The following is a 21,862-nucleotide window of genomic DNA, read 5'->3' on the forward strand; positions in this document are numbered from 1 at the left end:
AGGGTGGGGGCATTTGGCTCTGGCCTGCAGGACAGCCTTGTCTTTTCTAAGAAACGTGGGCCACGGTGCAGATCTGTTCCAATTTATTCTTGTGGGATTGTGTAGGCCTCAGCCAGGTCCCCAAGCATTGTGGCCATTTGCTGCCCTCCTGCTACACTGCCTGTTAGTCTAGAGCCTGACTTCTTCCCAGCAGGACTCCAGTCAGCCAACGCATCACGGCATCACGTGCTCTACTCTGCTAGCCTTGCCCTCTCCTGACCTGCAGACATGTGGGGTTGAGGGGTACTCCGGGGCTAGGGCTCAGCACTCCCACACTGCCCAGATAGACACTGCCCAGAGTCCTAAGGCACTCTTCCTCCCACAGGTGCAGCCCTAGCCCGTTCCTCTACAAACCCAACACCCCAGTGCCCCCACCCATCAGTGGTACCTGCCTGGTATGTGGTTACCATCCGCCTATGTTTAATTCATGGCCGGGGGTTGGGACGAGCTTTCCAAGAAAGAGAAGAACTCCCTTGGGGTCTTGCCCAGTTTCTGCCTGCCTGCCCTGGGCCTGGGCCTGGGACTGGAGCTACCAACGGCCCGAAGGACACCGTCCCAGGCAGGGCACGGCCATCATTTGCTAATCCACAGCCCTGGAATGTCTGCGGGCCAATCAGCGGGGTCTCCCAGGGCTCCCCGAGGGCTCTAATAATCCTGCAATGATTAGCAGGGGCCACAGGGTCAGTGCACACTGCTCGGTTGGTTGTCGTGGGCAGGGCTGCCGGCCAGGCCCTCGGTTGGAGGAGGGAGGGAGCCCTGGGATTGGAGCTGGCTGTCTCTTCATGCCAGTTTGACAGGAGGCTTTTTGGATAAACCAATTACTCACCAGCCTCCCCCTTTTGTCTGCCGGTCCAGCCTGACTCCTTGAGATTGTGAATAGCCCTATCTAGCCTGGGAAGCAGGCTGGACGGCTGAGCCGGGCCACACCCGGAGCGCCCGACAGGCCCATGCTGCGGCCAGAGCCCTCCGCCAGGCTGCCCTTGCTCCTGGCTCTCCTCGGCATGGCCTGGATGGAGGTGCAACTCCTCCCACTACAGGAGGGACAGGCTCCGACACCTGGAGGTAAGGGGCCCCTGAGTGAGGAGCGGCTGTGAGCTCTGCAGAAGGTGCTAGGGGGCTGCTAGAAGCCAGTTCCCAGGCTTGAGCTCTGGGCAGGCTGGTGTGGTTTAAAGGGCCCCCCTCAGGTCATCCAGGGACCCAAGATGGTTGAGGGAGGCTGGGACACAGGGGGGTTTGGGGGTGGGGGTGTGGAGAATGAATGGGAATGGGCCCAGGCTTGGGGGTCAAGAAGGAATACCAGCCCAGAGTCTGTAGCTGGGGGCCCCAGGGCTGACCCTCCATGCACCTGTCACCCCAGCCTCAGCTCATGGGCCCCTGTACACCTGCCTTCCACGCCCCCCTGCAGCTCTGTTTGCGGGGCCTCTGCTCAAGCCCTCCAGGAGGCCCACCATCCCCCCAGGCCACTTCAGCTCTTGTTTCCTAAGGGCAAGGCTGCCCTCTAAGTTGCGGTGGCGAATCCCCGGCCCAGGGTCACCAGGGACAGGGGTGGGGCAGGGGGTGTCCTGCCGTGCAGGAGGCCTGACCTTGTCTCCCACCCCAGCCCTGAGCAGCAAGGAGACGTTCCTGCTCCTCTCCCTGCACAACCGCCTGCGCAGCCGGGTGCACCCCCCCGCAGCCAACATGCAGAGAATGGTGAGTACCCCAAGGCGGTGGGTGCGCCCGGGGCAACCCCGAAGCAGGCCCCGGAGGCCTTGCCAGGGCCAGGCGCCCTCCCGCCGAGGTCCCACTGGGGGGACCCGGCCTGGTTGCTAGGGCTCCGCAGCCTGCTTCCCAGAAGGGCAGTCCTTCGGCCTTTCCTCACATCCCATCCCGTTGCCCTGGAGACCAGAAGACAGGGAGGGAGCCCGCAGGAAAGAGGCACTCCACAAAGGGGTCCCAGCAGGATGGGGGCCAGGAGGCCGAGGGAGAAGCATCCCGCCCAGGGGCGTGTGATCGGGACCCAGCGCTTCCCCGTGCTCTGTCTGCCTGGCTAGGAGGGGCCCTCCAGGCTCCCCGCTCACTCCCTGGGGCCGGGGGAGGACATGCAGGGTTTCCCACCACCCTGAATGGCCTGCAGGGTTGGCAGTGTCATCCCGGGTCCCAGGAGGGAGGGCAGGATGGTGTGGGGGTGGACAGGGTTCCCCATGGCTGCCTCCCATACACTCCTCCGGCTGGTGACCTTGAGAGCTCCCGGGTCAGGTTCCCAGGAGGTGGGGGTGGGGCGCGCGGGCGGGAGGGGTCACTTCTCCCCCTTTCCCTCTCTGCCTCTGGTCAGGCCCAGGTCCTGGCTGCCACCGCCCATGCCCCTGCTCCCAGCTCCAGCCTAACCTGGAGGTGCTCCCAGCCATCCGGGCCGCAGTTCCTATGCTTGTCATGCCCCTTTGGCCAAAGTCTTAGAAAACAGTATTTCTGGGACGCCTGGGGGGCTCAGCAGTTGGGCGTCTGCCTTCGGCCCAGGGTGTGATCCCGGGATCCGGGATCAAGTCCCGCATCGGGCTCCCTGCATAGAGCCTGCTCCTTCCTCTGCCTGTGTCTCTGCCTCTCTCTCTGTGTCTCTCATGAATAAATAAATAGAATCTTAAAAAGAAACAAACAGTATTTCATAAAAGATAAGAATGGAGCCCTACCACTCAGCCTCCCTCACCTCTCCGGGCCTCTAGGGTTTTTACCCCAAGGAGGCTAGGGCTCTAAGGATGGTGCAGGGGCCACCCAGGTGCTCCCCACTGCTCTGGCTCCACTCCTCCTCAGAGACAAAATCACAACAGCCCCCTGCCAGCCCACTGTGGGTCCGGCCCTGAGCACAGCACTGTCCACCCTTTTACTCCCCAGGACAATGTTACCCTTATCTCACAGTCCCCGGTTTACAGCTGAGGATGTTGAGTCTCATGGAGATTAGGGGACACACAGCTGGGATGAGGTGGCTTGGCTGGCCCAGGATGTGGTGATGGGGTGACCCCAGTCTTCTTGATGGCTGAGCCCCTCATTTAAGAGGAGGGGGGACTGTTGGATGGCAGTGGGGGTTCAAGGGGAAATCTGTTGGTATGTGGGTGGGAAGGGAAGATTAGGGCCGATCCAGGGAACCATGCTTGCTGGGACCAAAGCCCTGAGGCCAGGAGCCTCTCTGGTCCTGCTTCCCTGTTGGCATCCCTACACACTCCAAGGCCGGGGGAGGGAACAGGACAAAAGCAGCATGGCTGCTGAGGCCTTCTGCATCAAAGACAAGCCAATGGGAGCCAGCAAGCCTTTCTGACAGTGGCTAGGGCAGTCGTACCTACCTAACGGCAAACATAAAACCAGTCTGAAAGGCTTGGGCCCTGCCCAGGGCTCACATTACAGACAGGAAACACTACCACAGAAGCCCGTCCCCTCACCCGGGCTGGACTGCTCCCTCAGGTACGCCCACCCCTCTTGGGCTGGAGCCTAAGCAGGGCCAAAGGGCACCCACACAGGGGTCAGGAGGACAAAGCTCTCAGTCCCAGGTAGAGCCAAGCTCTGCTGGCAGCCAAGCCAAGGTGTCCAGATATCTCTGGTGCTTTTACCAACACCTCTTGGAGAGCCCCTTGCAGGTCCAGTCTGACCTTCCCTGGCCCCTGGAGAAGTGGAGGAAACAAGACTCCCCGTCCAGTGCTCTCTGCATGAACCCACACCTTGGTGAGGGGGGAGTTGGATCCCTAAGACCTGGCCCAAAGGTCTCTGCTGACATCTCTGTTTTGTCCTGCCCCCAGGACTGGAGCGAGAGCCTGGCCCAATGGGCTCAGGCCAGGGCAGCCCTCTGTGGTGCCCCAACCCAAAGCCCTGCATCAGCACCTCGAGCCACCCAGCAAGTAGGCTGGAATGTGCAGCTGCTGCCCATGGGTTCGGCGTCTTTCATCCACGTGGTGGGCCTGTGGTTCGCAGAGGGGCAGTGGTACAGCCACTCAGCAGCCGAGTGTGCCCACAATGCCACCTGTACCCACTACACTCAGGTGAGGCTGTGGCACTGGCTCCAAGGCCCTGGGCCACTGGGGTCAGCTCAGAAGGGCTACAATTTGTCTTAAAATTTGGTGGTTGTTTTCCCTCTGATTTGTATAGTTTTTCTTTTTTCAGCTTTAAATATGAACTATTTCTTTTAAAAAAAGATTTTAGAGGCAGCCCGGTTGGCTCAGCGGTTTAGCGCCACCTTCAGCCCAGGGCCTGATCCTGGAGACCCGGAATCGAGTCCCACGTTGGGCTCCCTGCATGGAGCCTGCTTCTCCCTCTGCCTTTGTCTCTGCCTCTCTCTCTCTCTGTCCCTCATGAATAAATAAAATCTTTAAAAAAAAGATTTTAGGGGATCCCTTGGTGGCTCAGCAGTTTGTCGCCTGCCTTTGGCCCAGGGCGTGATCCTGGAGACCTGAGATCAAGTCCCACATCGGGTTCCCTGCATGGAGCCTGCTTCTCCCTCTGTCTCTCTCTCTGTCTTTCATGAATAAATAAATAAAATCCTTAAAAAAAAGATTTTATTTATTTGTCAGAGCAAGTGAGAGAGAGAGAGAGAGAGCAGAAGCAGGGGGAGGGGCAGAAGGAGAAGCAGGCTCCCTACTGAGCAGGGAGTCCAATGTGGGCTCCATCCCCAAACCCCAGGATCATGACCTGAGCCAAAGGCAGATGCTTAACCGACTGAGCACCCAGGTGCCCCTAAATATGAACTATTTCAAACATAAATCAAATAATGGACTCTCTTTACCCACTCCCTAGATTTAGTAAATGTTTAACTATATTTGTTTCTCATCCTCTAAGAAAAACAACTGGACAAAACGAAAGCCCTACTCCTGCCCTCTCCTCTGTCCCTCCCCAGAGATGACCTTTCTGAAGTCCAGGTGGATCCCTCCCAAGGACATTTCCTCTGGTTTATTCTATATACCTACCATTGTTGAGGTGCTAGGGCACAGCGCTGAAAAACACAGACAGAAGCCAAAGCATGTTTTACTACCTTTACTACATGTCTAAGTGTTTTGATACCTTTACTCTTTTTGCAAGTGGGTCGTATGTTATTAAATCCTATATGATTGCTCTCTTGGTGTGTCTCATGTACCACCCAGACCATGTCTCTAAGATTTACTTCCCTGGATTCAGATACACAGGGGTGATTCACTATGAATAAACTGCAAAGTAGAGGCAGCTGAGTTATTTCTACTTGCTCAGGTCCTCTTGTGCATATGTGTCCAGTGTTTCTCTAGGATGCACTTGGAAGGCAAACGGCTGGGTCATAGCAGGCAGCTAGGAGTTCACAAACTATTGCCAAAGTAACTGTTCCAACTGTATACCCACCCATGGGTCAGTTCTCACCTCCTCAGTATTGCCAGGCTTCTGGATTTTGGCCTACTCCAGGCTGTGGAATGCCTCCTTACTTGATTTTTAATTTGCACTTAACTTGAAATTGAGCATATTTCCTAATCTGTTAATTATCTGTTCATACCCCCTGCCCATTTTTATAACACGGTACATCCTTTTCTTACTAATTTTTAAGCATCCTTTCTATATTCTTTCTACTTTTTTTTGGTCATATTGATACAAATATTTTCCTAGCATATAGCTTGTAATTTTTCCTTGTTTATGTTATATTTTTAAAAGATAAATCTTTTAGAAGATCTTAATATTAATTAAACCATTTTCTCAATTTTTTAAATGTATAGTCCATTTGTTTGTAGTATTATGTTTAAGAAATCATTTTTGGGGCACCTGGGTGGCTCAGTGTTTGAGCCGTCTGCCTTTGGCTCAGATCACGATCCTCCTAGGATGGAGTTCCGCATTAGGCTCCCTTCAGAGAACCTGATTCTCCCTCTGCCTATGTCTCTGCCACTCTCTCTCTGTGTCTCTCATGAATAAACAAATAAAATCTTAAAAAAAAAAAAAGAAAAAAAAAAGAATTTTCTAGGAGCCCTTGGGTAGCATATTTGGTTAAGTGTCTGACTCTTGATTTCAGCTCAAGTCATGATCTCAAGGTTGTGAGATCCAGCCCCACTCCTGCTTAGGATTCTTTCAATCTCTCTCTCTCTCTCTCTCTCTCTCTCCCCCCCCCCCACCTAAAAAGAAGAAAGTAAGAATCCTTTTCTACTCTGACATCAGAAATAGATTTTCTTCCAAATTTAAATTTGGAAGAAATTTTCTTCCAAATTTAAATTGCTTTTTTATTGGCATCATTAAGCCACCTAGAATTTTTCATGCAAGGTGTGATATAGGAATTTAATTTGATCTCTTTCCAGATGGGCACTGACTGGGTGGCTCAGTTGGTTAAGTGTCTGCCTTTAGCTCAGGTCATGATCCCAGGGTCCTGGGACCAAGCAGGGAGCCTTCTTCTCCCTCTCCTTCTGATGCTTCCCCTGCTTGTGCTCTCTCTCTCTCAAATAAATGAATGAAATCTTAAACACACACATATACACATACATGCACAAATGGGCACCTTTTGTTAATTATTAAATCCTTCCCTGAACTGACTCATCATGCCACCTCAGTTATACACCAAGCTACATCTGCCCGTTGGACTATTGCTGAGTTCTTTAATTCTATTCTGTTGCCTTTTTTGTTTATCCTTGCTTAAATCATGTTTTAATTATTATGGCTTTATTAAAAAAAAAGTCTTGAAACAAAAATTCTCCATACTATTATTATTGTTCAAAACTGTGTAGCCTATGCTTGGCTCCCAATTCTCTCATAGGAACTTTTAAAAATATTGCCTTTATCAGCTTACAGACATTTCTTTCTAGTCTAAGTTTGTTAGGGGTTATTTATTTATTTATTTATTTAGGTTTTGTTTTTAAGTAATCTCTACACCCAACTTGAGGCTCAAACTCATGACTCCAAGAGCAAGAGACTTACACTCTATGACTGAGCCAGCTAAGTGCCCTTGTTAAGAATTTTTATTTATTATTTTTTTTGTTAAGAATTTTTTTTTAATTTTTTATTTATTTATGATAGTCACAGAGAGAGAGAGGCAGAGACACAGGCAGAGGAAGAAGCAGGCTCCATGCACCGGGAGCCCGATGTGGGATTCGATCCCGGGTCTCCAGGATCGCGCCCTGGGCCAAAGGCAGGCGCCAAACCGCTGCGCCACCCAGGGATCCCTTGTTAAGAATTTTTAAAAGCATGAACAGGTCTTGTAGTTTATCAAATGTTTTTTCTACATCTATTGAAATAATCATATGGTTTTTTCCTTAACTATTAAAGTGATGCAATACATTAATAATTTTTGGATGTATAGACAAAGCTGCTACAAAGAGACTAGATCTTGCTGGTCACAAATTTTAAATATTTTATTATAGAAAATTTCAAACATATACAAAGCAGGCAGAATAATATCACCCATCATCCATCTCTAACTATCAACTCATGGTCTCATGGCTCATCTTGTTTCATCAATATCCTTTTCCTCTCCTCTCCTATTATTCTTTTCTTTTAAAAAAATGTATTTATTTGAGAGGGAGAGAGTGTGTGTGTGTGCGTGTGCCAATATGGGGCTTAATCTCACAATGCCAAGATCACAACCTGAGCCAAAATCAAGAGTCAGACACCAGGGATGCCTGGGTAGCTCAGTGGTTGAGCGTCTGTCTTTGGCTCAGGGCGTGATCCCGGGGTCCCGGGATTAAGTCCTGCATTGGGCTCTCTGCAGGGAACCTGCTTTTCTGTCTGCCTGTGTCTCTGCCTCTCTCAGAGAAATAAATAAAATCTTTAAGAAAAAGAGTCAGACACTTACCCAACTGAGCCACCCAGGTGCCCCAACCTTTCCTTACTTCTAAGTTATTTGAAATTTTATTGCATTGAATTTATAGAATGCAGCCCATGGGCTATTGTTCCTTTGGTCTTTGTTGAATCTTGCTTTGTGGTTTAGTAAAGGGTCAATGTTTGTAAAAGTTTCATGCATTCTTAAAAAGAATGTATGTTCTCTAATTATTGGGTACATGTGTCCATGTATCCCTACTTCATAGTTGTCATTTTGAGTGCTACAGGGAGTTTTCTTAACTACTCCCATGTATCGACTATTGGTGCTGTTTCCAAGCTGTAACTGATTTTAAGATTTTAAACTAAGTTTTGAGTACTATCAGAGACCTGTACCTGATAGCTTTTGTTGCATGACACACTACCCCAAAGCTTAGCATCCTATGCTTCTGTAGGTTGGCAACTGGGTTGGGCACGGTGAGGAGGTTCTTCTGGTCTTTGCAGGCCCACGAGCAAGTGCAGTCAGCTGCTGTGTTGGCTGAGAGCTGGCTGTCTGGAGTGGCCTCAGCTAATTCATCCCTGCCTGCAGGATCTCCTGAGACCTAGATTCAAAACCAGCTCAATAGCCCTTTTTTTAAAAAAAGACTTTATCTTACTTATTTATTTGAAAGAGAGAGAGAGAGCGGGGGTGGGGGGACAGAGGGAGAGGGAGAGACTGAGAATCCGAAGCAGACTCCACGCTGAGCTTGGAGCCTGACCCAGGGTTCGATCTCACAACCCTGAGATCAAGATGGGAGCCAAAAGCAAGAATCAGACGCTTAACCAACTGAACCACCCAGGCACCCCCAGCTTGATATCACTTCTGCTGCATTCTGTTGGCCAATGCGAGCCACAGGGCCAGCCAGATTCAAGCCTGGAAAAGACAGTCCTCCTCTTGATGCAATGAACTGCAAAGGCACATTTAAGAGTGGGCTGTAGGGAGGGGGAAGGGTTGTAGCCATGTGTGCCATCTGTCGCAAGGCCTTTGAGGTCCAGGACTTTCTTTGTCACCCTCCAACCACCCACAATTCTCTCCTTTCTTCGGGTATCTGCTGATCCAAACCTCTCCACTGTCCCCACCCAGAAAACCTTCCTAGGTTAGTCCCACCTGTCCTCATAGCTCTGCCCAGCACAGCTGTCCTGAGGCCCCCAGGGAGGTCTGTCTGCTTAATTTGGGGCAGAAGCTGTGTCTCTCCTCCCCAGGCAAGCATCATCAGTGTTGTTGGCTCCCAGACTGGGAGTGGGGGTGGCCCGTGACAGGGTTTCTGAGCCACTGCGTCTCCCGCAGCTTGTGTGGGCCACCTCGAGCCAGCTGGGCTGCGGGCGCCATCGGTGCTCTGGGGCCCAGGCAGAGATGGAAGCCTTTGTCTGCGCCTACTCTCCCGGGTAAGCCCCCACCATGGCAGCTACCCTGCCACCCACCGCTGGGCTGGAGGGTGGGGGTGCCTCCACCCAGGGGAACACTCAGCCACCCACTCAAAGGCCTTTACCCCTTGGTCCATACCGTCATGGGGAGAGGGAAGGAGGAAAGGGAGAGGGTGAGGAAGGGGGAGCCCCCCAGATTCCGGCCAAGCAGAATGTGGCTTCTCCTCCAACGCCCTTCCTTGGCAGCACCATTCTGCTTTGCCCAGTGGAAGAACCGAGTCTCAGTATTATTTGGAGGTGACCTGTCCTTTCCTAGGATGTCCCTCTCTGTCCCCCAGCTCCCTAACTCCCTGCATGGGCCAGAAGGAGCCGAAGGCCGGGCCCTAGCAGCCCTCTGGTGCTTGCTCTCACAGAGGCAACTGGGAGGCAAACGGGAAGCCCATCGTCCCCTATAGGAAGGGCTCCTGGTGTTCGCTCTGCACGGCCCGCGCGTCCGGCTGCTTCAAAGCCTGGGACCACGCAGGAGGGCTGTGTGGTAAGCGCCCCCCGCCCGCCTCCTGCTGGGCCCCCATGTGCTGATCCTCGTGGAGGGCCTGGGCACCTGGGGGGGCATCGGCCTGGCCCGCCTGAGGGAGGCCCCCTCTCAGCGTCCACCCCCGTCTGACCAGAGGTCCCCAGGAACCCATGTCGCATGAGCTGCCGGAACCACGGACATCTCAACATCAGCACCTGCCACTGCCACTGTCCCCCCGGCTACACAGGCAGATACTGCCAAGGTGAGGGGCACCTGGAGCTCCAGGTCACTGCTGCCCCGGGGCGGGGTGGGGGCACCCAGTGAGTGGAGTCTGGGCCCGGGCCCAGGCAGGCGGCCTCAGGGGGCGAGGAGGGCCACGCTCTTGCGTGACGTGTCCAGGGGTCGTGCTGCGCTCGCCCGGAGTGTTTGGAGAGTCCTGGGGGAGCGTGTGGCACTGACCGGGCATGTGCAGGGGAGAGCGCCGCGGCCTGCGGACCCTGAGCTGTGGGGGAGGCAAAGCGGACCCAGAGCTGGCCCGTAGGCCCTGGGCCGGCGGGAGGAGGACGTCATCAGGGTCTAGGAGTGGGCTCTGGTCCCACTGCCCCCTCCCAGCTCTGTGACCATGGCGGGTGACCCCCCAAGGCCCAGCCTGCTTCTCTCTACAATGGAGACTGAACCAGACACTCAGTGTGGCAGCAGCCGGGAGCCCTGAGGGCTTCCGTCCCTGAGGGGTTCGGTCCCTGAGGGGTGTTCTGGTCCCGCTGGCCTTTCCCCACACCCCGAGGCGTCCGAGGGGCAGCACGGCCCGGGCTGCGGGCTGAGCTCCGTCCCCCACCCGCCCGGCAGTGCGGTGCAGCGGGCAGTGCGTGCACGGCCGGTTCCGGGAGGAGGAGTGTTCCTGCGTCTGCGCTGTCGGCTATGGGGGAGCCCGGTGTGCCAGTGAGTCCTGCCCCAAGGTCCCCCCATGAACCAGGCCACCCCTGGGAACCCAGTCTCCCAGCAGGGCGCCGGGTCCGGCTCAGACCAGCTCGCAGGAACCCACTCTGGGCTTCTGTCCCCCACTCCCTGGTCAGTGACGTCACCCTGGGAGCCTGAAGTTGACGGTGGCGGGGTACTTACATCACAGAAACTGGAAATGCTAGGAACGTTTTCTTTTTTTCCCAAGAGAGAGCAAGCTGGTTGTTAGTTGTTACACTTTCCCCGACACATGACTCTCGAGCTGGGGGAGGGTGGTCAGAGGAAGGGGCTTCCAGAGCACAGCTCACGGGCAGGATGAAGGCGTAAGGAGTCTGAGGTCCCCCCACACACAGTCAGGCTCCCCTGTTCCCAGCCAAGGTGCACTTTCCCTTCCACACTTGTGACCTGAGGATCGATGGAGACTGCTTCATGGTGTCTTCGGAGGCAGACACCTACTATGGAGCCAAGATGAAATGCCAGGTGACGGTTGACCCCTGCCTTCCCAGGGATCCCCAGGGGCTCAAGTGAGGGTCTTAATGGAGGGCCTTCGATTTCTCCTGACCTGACTCTGGTGGTTAGCATAAAGCAGGATCAGAGGCCTGTGGAAGCCAGGAGGTCACTTAATAAGCCAAGGGACCCAGGGGTGAGGCACTGCTCGACTCCCAACTAAGGAGCCGTCCTGATTCAGCTCTAGCTACCATGCAAGTGTCCCAGTTCAGGGAGGCCAGAACTTGGGATTTTTCAAGAAAATCAGAAATTCAGATTTTCAGTGGCATCACCCGAGTGTTAATGTTGGCAACCAATTCAAATGTATTTAGGACACCGAACAGATGCAGCAAAAGCCTCCCAAGGGCAGGGCCCTGCCGGTGTGGGCCCCTGTGCCCAGAGAGAGGAGATGCAGGCGGGGAAGAGGGAGGGGGCCCCTAATCTAAGAAGCAGGAGGCTGTGGGATGGGGAGAAGATGCTCCGGGCCACGGCAGGGTGGTGGGATGGGCAGGAAGGGCTGGCCTGAGCTCTGGGGCGCTGCCAGTGCAACCTGGAGTGGGGGTTACAGGCAAAGGGTGGGGTGCTAGCCCAGATCGAGAGCCAGAAGGTGCAGGACATCCTTGCCTTCTACCTCGGCCGCCTGGAGACCACCAACGAGGTGACAGACAACGACTTTGAGACCAGAAACTTCTGGATCGGTGAGTGCCTGGCTGGTTGGGGGGGCAGGAATCTGGGTTCTGAAAACCCACCGCAGTCAGGGGGTGGTGAGGGCTGGGGGCCCAGAATGGGGCTGGCAGCCTCCTTCCCCGGGGAGAACACTGAAGGGAGAGAGAGAGGCAAGCACTGGGGGCCAGAAGAGCAGGGAAGGGGGTTAAGGGCGGGCAGCAGAAAGGGCATTAGGCAGCGGGCTCCAAGGCAAGGGTGCTCCTGTCAGGAGCCTGGGCTCCGTGTGGGGCCCCTGGGCTGGGGGGCCAACTCAGCTGCTGTGGCCCAGGGCTCACCTACAAGACCACCAAGGACTCATTCCGCTGGACCACCGGGGAGCACCAGTCCTTCACCAGTTTTGCCTTTGGGCAGCCTGACAACCAGGGGTGAGTCTGGGGGCCCTCCCTACCTGGGCTCACTCTCACCTGGGCCCATTTGTGGAGGCTTCAGATACCACTGAAGAACCTCCGCCCAGCCTGTCGCCTGGCTGAGTCCCCTGAGAGCCTGGCCTTCCCTGGTGCCCAGGTGCCAGCTGGGAGGGAGCTCCAGAGGCTTCATCCATTGTCCCCTCAGCTGTCCCTCCATCCCTCTGGTATCCATCCACCCCTTCACTCACCATGCTCTCTGCCTATGTCAGCACACCGATCCTGGCGGTCTTTAGCAATCCACCCTCCCACCAGCCTTCTGGTTATGTGGCCCTATACCCTGGTCTTCAAAGACCAGGAAGGCCCAGGGCAGGAGGGGCAGGGGTGGAGGAAGTCAGGCTGTGTGGCCACCAAGGGCTCCAGAAATCTGGCCCACAATCCCTCAAGTTGGTCGCTGGCAGCCAGGCCCCTGCCCTAGCAGTTAGAGGACCTCAGCACCCCCACCCCATCCCCCGGCTCCCAGGTGCACCTTCCTCTGCTTGGAGGAAGGGCATGGGCCTGTCTGCTCCAACTACAGCCCCACCCCACCCCCGCTGTCATGGCTGAGTGCCGGCACCGGGTAGGGGGAGTGCTGCCCAGAAGGGGGGTGTGCTGAGAGCCCCCCGCCCCCAGCTTTCCTGAGAAGAGCTGCAGAGGCCTGAGGACCAAGCATGGGAGCCTGGGCGTGGGTCTGGATCCCAGCAGCCTCGAATGTGGGGTGGGGCTCTTAGACACAGACGGCCAACCGGAGGGGAAGATGGAAGCCTCTCCCAGACTCCTAAGTTCATTCCTCCACGCTGAGCACCCAACATCTCGGCCTGGCAGGTTTGGCAACTGCGTGGAGCTACAGGCATCAGCCGCCTTCAACTGGAATGACCAGCGCTGTAAAACCCGAAACCGTTACATCTGCCAGTTTGGTGAGGGCCCTCTCACAGCTCCCCGCTTCTGGCCACTGTCCCCTGAGGTCCTGCTGGCCTGCTCCAGGTCCTAGGCATCCAGCTCCCAGACCTGGAACGTGTCTGAGCATGCAGGGCCGCGGGGGAGTCCTGCTCAGGGCTCTGTTGTGCCTGGGGGCCCCTGAGGCCCAGGGAGGAGACCCAAGCCCAGCTTCACATAGCGTGTCCACGTGGCGGCAGGGCTGGAATACAGCCAGGCTGGGGATTTCTCCAAGGTCCCTTTCCTCCTGTCACTAACGCTACTACTTAGGGACCTGTTGGGTTCACCGTGTTCCCTGATTCCCTAGAGCCCAGTGAACTATGGCCGGGAACAGAGGTGAACAGAACTGGCCCCCAGCAGCCTCTGCTGGAAAGGTCTGGAGCTCCACGTAGGAACATAACCATCAGGACCAACTGCAGAAAGGTCCCTATCCTAGGATCACCTGAGCCGCCACTGACCCTCTCTCTGTTCGGCTTCCTTTCCAGCTGAGGAGCACCTTTCCCGGTGGGACCCGGGGCCCTGAGACCCGGCTGTGCCTCTCCCCTGCCAGCACCTGGATATGCAGTCCTGCTTGCCCATCTGCCCACCTGTCTGGACCAGGGGCCAGGCCAGGACTGCAAGCCCAATGTGCACAGAGGTCTCAGCCCCCACAGGAAGTGAGGCCGGGGTACCAGCCAGGCCCAGAGGGTGTCTGCTATAGGGGGAGGGCAGCTGGGGCCCCTCAGGCAGCTCCTGATTGGGAAGATGGGTGTCAGGCACCCAGACAGGAGCCAGGGCCAGCAGTCAGAAGAGACCACTCTCTTCTGTGTGTGCCGACCCTCTAGGGCAGATGGAGATTTCTCACTGCCCAGAGTGCACCCCACAAAGGATTAAATTATCAATCAGCTGGATTTGTGGCCACTTGTTTTGAAGGGGAACTCAGCTGATCCAGGACAATCCTGGGAAGACCAGAGGGTGCCTGAGGCTCGCTATGCACCCCAGTCCCATCCCTGCTCACCCACATGACCCGGGCCACCCTCTGGAAGTTTTCTGGCCTGAGCCCCTGAATGACACACAGATTTAGAAGCTTTATTTGCATCCCTAACTTCCTGCTCCAGCTCTTCTCACCACTGCCTCTGTCAGCTTTGTGCTTCCATTTGCACCCTCTCCCTGTACTATGCCTGCTCCTACACGTTCCTGCTTCCTTTGTGGTTATCTGAACAGGGGTATGTCATGACTCCGTCTCCCACCTCTCCCTACAGTGGGGATTGCCCACCTGTGTGGGCAGGTGAAGACTGGGAGTTGCCCTCATTAGGGCCCAGAAAGCACCCCCAACCCATTTGTACACTGTGATGTGTGAACGTGGAGTTGCTTTGCTGGCTGGAGGTGGGAGTGTGGCCCGGGACCATGGGACAGGGCCAATCATAGCAGTCACCAATTTTATTATGGTTGCAACCAATAGAAACATAGAAACAGCTCTGACTCATCATGGCAGAAAAGGAAGCTATCAAAAAGACAGTGATTTAAAAATGAGCAAAAGGGGCAGCCCTGGTGGCGCAGCGGTTTAGCGCCACCTGCAGCCTGGGGTGTGATCCTGGGGACCCTGGATCGAGTCCCGCATCGGGCTACCTGCATGGAGCCTGCTTCTCCCTCTGCCTGTTCCTCTGCCCCCGTCTCTCTCTGTGTCTCTATGAATAAATAAATAAAATTTAAAAAAAACAAAAAAATAAAAATGAGCAAAAGATATAAGTAGATAATTCTCTAAAGAAGCTATGCAAATGGCCAAAAAGCATGACATCACTCGTCATTAGGAAATCCACATCAAAACCACAATGAGACACCACTTCACACCCATGAGGACGGCTGTTATAAAAAAAAAAAAACAAAAAAAACAGACAATAGAGGCACCTGGGTGGCTCAGTCAGTTAAGCGTCTGTCTTCGGCTCAAGTCATGATCCCAGGGTCCTGGGATTGAGCCCCACATTGGGCTCCCTGCTCAGCAGGGAGTCTCCTTCTCGCTCTCCCTCTGCCCCTCTCCCTGCTTGTGCTCTCTCTGTCTCTCTGCCAAATAAATAAATAAAATCTTTAAAAAAAACAGTAACAAACCCAAACCATAACAATGTTGATGAGACTTGGACCAGCTGGAACCCTCATACATTGCTGGTGTGAACAGTTGGGTGAGTCCTCAAAAAGTTCAGCACAGCTACCATCTGACCCAGCAGTTCCACTCCTAGGTATGTACCCAAGAGAACTGAAAACAAGTACTCAAATCCTTATACACAAAGATCCCAGCAGAGTTATTCCCAACAGCAAAAAGGTGGAAACCACCCAAACACCCACCAGTGGATGAGAAGACGAACAAATCATGGTGTGAACACTCTGTAGAATATTACTCAGCCATTAAAAAAAATGAAGAGAGGTACCTGGGTGGCTCAGTGGTTGAGCATCTGTCTTTGGCTCAGGTCATGATCCCTGGGGTCCTGGGATCGAGTCCCACATGGGACTCCCCGCAGGGAGCCTGCTTCTCCCTCTGCCTGTCTCTGCTCCTCTCTCTGTGTCTCTCATGAATAAATAAATAAAAATCTTTTTAAAAAATTGAAGAACTGATACATGCTACATGTTGGCTGAACCTTGAAAACGTTAAGTGAAAGAAGCTTGTCACAAAAGGTCACATATTGTCTGATTCCATCCATATGGAATACTCAAAATAGGGAAATCCAGAGAAACTGAGCACATATTATTGGGGATTGCCAGAGGCCGCAGGAGAATGGAGAGTAACTGCTCAATGGGTCTGGGTTATATTTTGGAATAAGTAACGTTTTGGAACTTAGAGGTGGTGCTCCCACAACACTATGAATGTACCCAGTGCCAGCAAATGGGTTACCTTTTTCTTATGCAAATTTCACCTCAATCCAAAACAAAACAAAACAAAACAAAAAAACAAAACAAAACAAAACAAAACCCACAAGCCCTGATCACAGGATCCACAGGGAGAGTCAGAGGGCCAGGCTGAGGGTCTATGCAGTCAGAAATAGTGCCCCAGATTCTGCTGCAAAGTCAGGCCAGGTAGACACTCCCGCCACCGCTGCCGGGCACTGCGGGGCATCCCGGGGCAGCCCCACCTGTGCCCCGACACCTGCTGCCGCCCCATCCCGACCCCAGCTTCCCCTCCAGAGCAGGCCCCCCTTCCCGCAATGAGCCATTGCCCGCCCATGCGCTTCTCCGTGCTGGCAAAGGCGCCCTCGCGGGGTTTGTGAGCGGAGGTGACAGGACGGATCTTACCTGAAAAGTCCATCCCAGCGGAGGAAGGCGAGAGTGGCCCGAAGCACTGGCGTCACTGGGGAAGGAGGTAGAAAAGCAACTGGTGACTGGTGAGGGTGAGGCCCCATCAATTGGGTTGTTTCAGGGTTTTTTGCTTTTAGGCAAAATTTTATTTATTTATTCATGAGAGATACGCAGAGAGAGAGAGGGGCAGAGACCCAGGCAGAGGGGGAAGCAGGCTCCAAGCGGTCCCTCATGCGGGACTCGATCCCAGGACCCCGGGATCACCACCTGAGCCAAAGGCAGACGCTCCACCACTGAGCCACCCAGGTGCCCCCGCTTGTTTAACAAGTTCTCCAGCTACTTCAGACGCAGGCTCTGGTGGGGAGCGCCTGGCAGCAGCCAAGAGCGCGAGCCCTACGGCAGGCCGCCTGCCTCTGCACAGGCTCTGCCGCTTACCGCATCCCCTTGCGCGAGACCAGAGCCCGGGGCCTGGGCCTGTCTGGGTCTTAGCACTCCCACTCCACGCCCCCCATGCTGGGACACCCCCCCCCCCGCTCCCCCAGTCCCAGGCAAACCTCTCTGCCCCCTGTGCTTCTCCTGTAAGATGATAATAAACTGAGTTGGTACACAGAAGTGTCTGGACCAGAGCCTGAGACTGCAGTAAACACCGATGAACGTCAGCTCATGCCCAAATTTTTTTGATTCCTTCATCAACAGAACACCATCTAAACCTCACCTGTTGGGGATCCCTGGGTGGCGCAGCGGTTTAGCACCTGCCTTTGGCCCAGGGCGTGATCCTGGAGACCCGGGATCGAATCCCACGTCGGGCTCCCGGTGCATGGAGCCTGCTTCTCCCTCTGCCTGTGTCTCTGCCTGTCTCTCTCTCTCTCTCTGTGTGTGACTATCATAAATAAATAAAAAATTAAAAAAAAAAATAAACCTCACCTGTTAACTAAGTAAATTTGTGAAATAAGTAAAGTGCTTAAAACTGGGCCTGGTGGCTAGTCAATGCCAGTCGGTCTTAGGCTCATTTTCCTTCTTCTTCGCTATTAGCCAAGATTAATTGGCCACAGTGAAGTCTAGGTTTCGAGCAACTGATGTAGGAACCAGTTAGGGGCAGATGGGGCCAGGCAGGGAAAGATACGGGAAAGGCCTCAGAGTCAGGCTCCTGCCCATTCCAAGAAAACAGAGATAAGCCAGCAAAAACAGAAAAAAATACACCTGGCTCCCTAGCTCCAAAATGTTAGGGAGTATCCCCTGTGAGGGCTACTAGGTAATCCCAGAAATATGTCATTGAGGTGTTATCAATAGTCCCTGCTGGGCAGCCCCAGTGGCTCAGCAGTTTAGCGCCGCCTTCAGCCCAGGGCGTGATCCTGGACACCCGGGATCGAGTCCCACGTCGGGCTCCCTGCCTGGGGCCTGCTTCTCCCTCTGCCGCTCTCTCTCTCTGTGTGTCTCGGATAAATAAATAAAATCTTAAAAAAAAAAAAATAGTCCCTACTCAAACCAAGACTCTCAAGGCCTTGGGCTACCTGACTAAGCTCACAGAAATCCCAGATGTCGAGAAATATGGAGGAGATACCAACCAGAGAGAAGGGAACACCTTGTGTGGGCTCATAATATTTAGAGACATCTTGTTTGTTATTATGATAGTTATAAGTCCACCATGTTTGTTCTAAATATTCACCCTGATATTGACAAGAAATTTACCAACTTCCCCGGGCAGGTTCCTATAAAAGACCATAAAGCCCTCAGTGGCAACCCTGTTGGGACCCCTCTCGCTTTTGAGAGCTCTCTCTGTGTCTCTGCTTAATAAGCTGCTCTCGCTTTGCTCACTCTCCGTTGTTGTCCCCGACATACATTCTTCGACTCCGTGGGACAAGAACCCAGCTCTCCCGTATCACAACCATCAGAGCGAACCATTCGAAGCACCCCAGCTACTCAGACGGCCCCACGGAGTTCTAGGCGTCAGCCCGTTAGCCTCGCCTCACTGTCTCCCTCTCCTCCAGCCTCAGAATCCATTCTCTGATCACTTTGCCAGTTAAACCAGCCAATATAAATTAGTGAGTTCTCTTGGTGCTTGTGGTGATTCAATATCCTCCTTCTGGATTTGAAGCCCTTGACCCCTGGGGCCTACAGGGGTCTGACTGGTTATTTCACTCTGGGGAAAAGGAGAGGTGACGGGGTAGGGGACACAAGGGGTCTCCTTCAAGGCAAGGTCATGGGGGGGTGTTGTTTAAGGAAATTCAAGGTGCGGCCACAGTTGCACGTGCGCACTGGCCCCCCCCTCAGCCACGTAGCACCCTAACGGTGAGGGAGGGGAGGAAGGGTGCCCTAGACATGCACCCAGGAGAGGGGTTTGGGTTTGGCAAGTAGCTGGCAAGTTTCTGCCTCCAGGATGTTCAGGACGCCCAAGAGGTGGTTTCTGCCAGGAAGGGAGGCTCCATCGGGGTAGGTGTGTGTGGTGGTGGAGGGGGGGCTGTACCTAAGTCTCCCACCTTCCCAAAGAGCCCTGTCCCTTTATTTTTTAAGATTTTATTCATTTATTCATGAGAACACAGATAATGAGAGAGAGAGAGAGAGAGAAAGAGAGAGGCAGAGACACAGGCAGAGGGAGAAGCAGGCTCCAAGCAGGGAGCCTGATGTGGGACTTGATTCCGGGACTCCAGGATCATGCCCTGGGCTGAAGGCAGGAGCTCAACTGCTGAGCCACCCCAGGATCCCCCTGTCCTTTTTTTTTTTTAAAGATTTTATTTCTTTGAGAGAGAGGGAGCACAAGGAGGGGGAGCAGTAGGCAGAGGGAGAGGGAGAAGCAGGCTCCCCGAGGAGCAGGGAGACTGATGCAGGACTCACTCAGTCCCAGGACCCTGGGATCATGAGCCAAAAGCAGAAGAAGTCAGACACTTAACCAACTGAACCACTCAGGTGCCTACCCTGCCCAAGGAGTCCTGTTCTGATGGCCTGTGCCCTCCCCTCTCTGGTCTTTTCCAATTAGAGACCTACCAAGGGTGTGAGGCCAGCTGATGGTGTCATTTTTTTTTTTAAGATTTATTTATTTATTTGAGAGAGACAGAGAGAGAGGAGTGGAGCAGGAGAGGCCAGAGGGAGAGAGCAAATCCCAAGCAGACTCCCTGATGAGCCGGGAGCCTGATGTGGGGCTCGACCCCAGCACCCTGAGAGGACACAAGCTGAAGTCAAGAGTCAAATGCCCATCTCATGATAGGATGAGCACTGGGTGTTATGCTATGTGTTGGCAAGTTGAATTTAAATAAAATATTTTAAAAAAGGAAAAATAAAATAGTGTAAGCAACAAAATGATAATAAAATAAAGTAAAATGGTGTAAAAAAAAAAATTCAGCTGCCCAACCACCTGAGCCATCCAGGCACCCCCCTGATGGTGTCATTTTATAGCCATTGATCAAGTTTTAAGATTGGTTTTCCTTTTCTCTCGTCCTTGTAGCTGTGATGTATAAAAATCCCCCAGTTTTCTAACCATGCCCTGAGCAGACCATTTGGGTTCTGAGCTTGTCTTTCTGTCCTTTAAGCTGTGTGGCGCCATTAGCACAACCCTCTGACCAGCAGCCCTTGACTTGGGAGTAATCTTTACGTTCTTCTATGTCAGGAGCTGCCAATCCCCAAAGCCTTGCCTTTGAGGGGCACTTTGTTCTGGGGGACGGCAGGATTAACTGTCTCACCATGGCATGCCCTGGGCTGCCGGTATCCTGTCCCTTAATACACTGGCTGGATTGTCACCGTGCCCTGGCCACTTGCCAACCTTAGATCACTCCCATTTCCCTCTGGGCTTCCTGCTCCTTCCATGCCCGGTCCTATTTTGCATCAATCAAGGTTCTTGTTCTAAGCAACAGAAACTGATTCTGGTGACTCCAAGCAGAGAAGGAATTTGCCAAAAATACAGGAGCTCTTGGTAAGGTCAGAGGATCAGGTCTGGAAGACACCCCACCTCCTCTGCCGGGCACAGACACCACAGTCAGTGTCACCAACGTGGGACAGAAGTGCCACCACCTTTGAATGCGGGACACAGCTTGCTGCTGCCACCACCTATTGCTGACAGCTCGAATTCAAAGTCAGGCACTGGGGTCTGATGGGAGGGGCCACGTTCAGGCCCAGGAGCAAGGAAGATTGGAAAGGGAGCCAGAAAGGGGCATTTTCGGCTTCTTTCCTAGGACGCAGTTTCTGTCTCAAAGCTAGGAGATACCTGTAACTACAGGAAGGGGGCTCAGATGCCGAGTGGCCAGAAGAATGACTGGTGTCCCCTGCAAGGAGCCACCTGGTCCTCCCAGGACCAGGGCCTACTGCGCTCTCCTTGTCCGCTCATGCTGACACCCGGGTTCTCACCCCCTCTTTGGATTCTGTGCGGGGCAGAGCAGGCAACAGAGCAACCTGATGGTGCAGCCTGGAGGCACTGACGGAACTAGACTCTGCTTCCAGCTGATACCACTGGGTCCTTTCAAGTATGCCCTCTGACTTCCTTTTTTAAAGATTTTATTTATTTATTTATTTATTTGTTTGTTTGTTTGTTTATTCATTCATTCATTCATGAGAGACACACAGAGAGAGAGGCAGAGACACAGGCAGAAGGAGAAGCAGGCTCCCTGTGGGGAGCCCGATGCAGGACTTGATCCCGGGACCCCAGAATCATACCCTGAGCTGAAGGCTGATGCTCAAACATGGAGCCACCCAGGCATCCCTGTCCTCTGACTTCTTGGAACACTGTAGTGGTTGCAAGGCAGGGGACTGGGATCCCACCGCTCCTCTCAGCTTGCTCTCCACCCGTCCCCGGGCACCGTCGCCTTACTGCCAGATGGGGCTACTAAGAGCATCTACTCTGCAAGGCTTCTGTGAGCACTGAGATGACGGATGTGAAGTTTGTAGCACAACGTGTGACAGATGGTTGGGATTCAATCATTTCTGGCTCCTGGTTGCAGTATTTCAATATTGAGGATGAAACAGTGACTCCTCCTTTCTTCCTGGGAGCTCTACAAAAATAAGCGAACTACCCTGCGTCCATTTGATGAATTCAGGATGGACACATCTGGGAGTCAGCTCGGGGAACGCTGGAGACCAGCTGTCCCATACGTCCACCCCCTTCTGCTTCTCTCCTCTTTCCTTATTCTAGTCCTTCCTTCCACTTGGTCTGTTTCCATCTTCTGCTTTCTTCCCACCTGACCGCTGACGTCTCCTGTCCTTGTGTCATCTGCTGTCACTATCATGACTCCTGTTCATTAACGATCCCGCCTGTGTTTCACAATCAGGCACTCACCGCCTGGGAATGCAAGACGGCGTGTCCCTCTACAAGAGATGAATATGGAGCAAAGACTTCCACTCTGCTTCAGGTGCTTGACCCCTGTGATAGCTAATTTTATGTTTCAATTTGGGCCATGGGGTGGCCAGAGATTTGGCCAAACATTATTTTGGGTGAGTCTGTGAGAGTGTTTTTGGA

The 21,862-nt window shown here is 53.7% G+C and overlaps 1 protein-coding gene across 3 annotated transcripts; it reads left to right on the plus strand.

Moving 5' to 3' along the window:
* The first annotated feature begins 522 nt into the window (after positions 1 to 522).
* LOC112929508 (C-type lectin domain family 18 member A-like) lies at positions 523 to 14,879 on the plus strand. Of its 3 annotated transcripts, XM_072731494.1 has the most exons (13): positions 523 to 719; positions 895 to 1,101; positions 1,640 to 1,731; positions 3,804 to 4,043; positions 9,080 to 9,177; positions 9,570 to 9,691; positions 9,825 to 9,932; positions 10,517 to 10,609; positions 11,001 to 11,107; positions 11,682 to 11,811; positions 12,108 to 12,204; positions 13,048 to 13,139; positions 13,644 to 14,879. In XM_072731494.1, the coding sequence occupies exons 2-13, from the start codon at positions 987 to 989 to the stop codon at positions 13,679 to 13,681; spliced, it is 1,332 nt and encodes a 443-aa protein (XP_072587595.1). In that variant the 5' UTR covers positions 523 to 719; positions 895 to 986; the 3' UTR covers positions 13,682 to 14,879. The 3 variants fall into 3 exon arrangements, with proteins under 3 accessions (XP_072587595.1, XP_025867449.1, XP_072587596.1); XM_026011664.2 differs by having other exon boundaries at positions 589 to 1,101; XM_072731495.1 differs by lacking the exon at positions 10,517 to 10,609 and having other exon boundaries at positions 709 to 1,101.
* The last annotated feature ends 6,983 nt before the right edge of the window (positions 14,880 to 21,862 follow it).

The sequence above is a fragment of the Vulpes vulpes genome, chromosome 12, assembly GCF_048418805.1.
Source record: "Vulpes vulpes isolate BD-2025 chromosome 12, VulVul3, whole genome shotgun sequence".
Classification (NCBI taxonomy): domain Eukaryota; kingdom Metazoa; phylum Chordata; class Mammalia; order Carnivora; family Canidae; genus Vulpes; species Vulpes vulpes.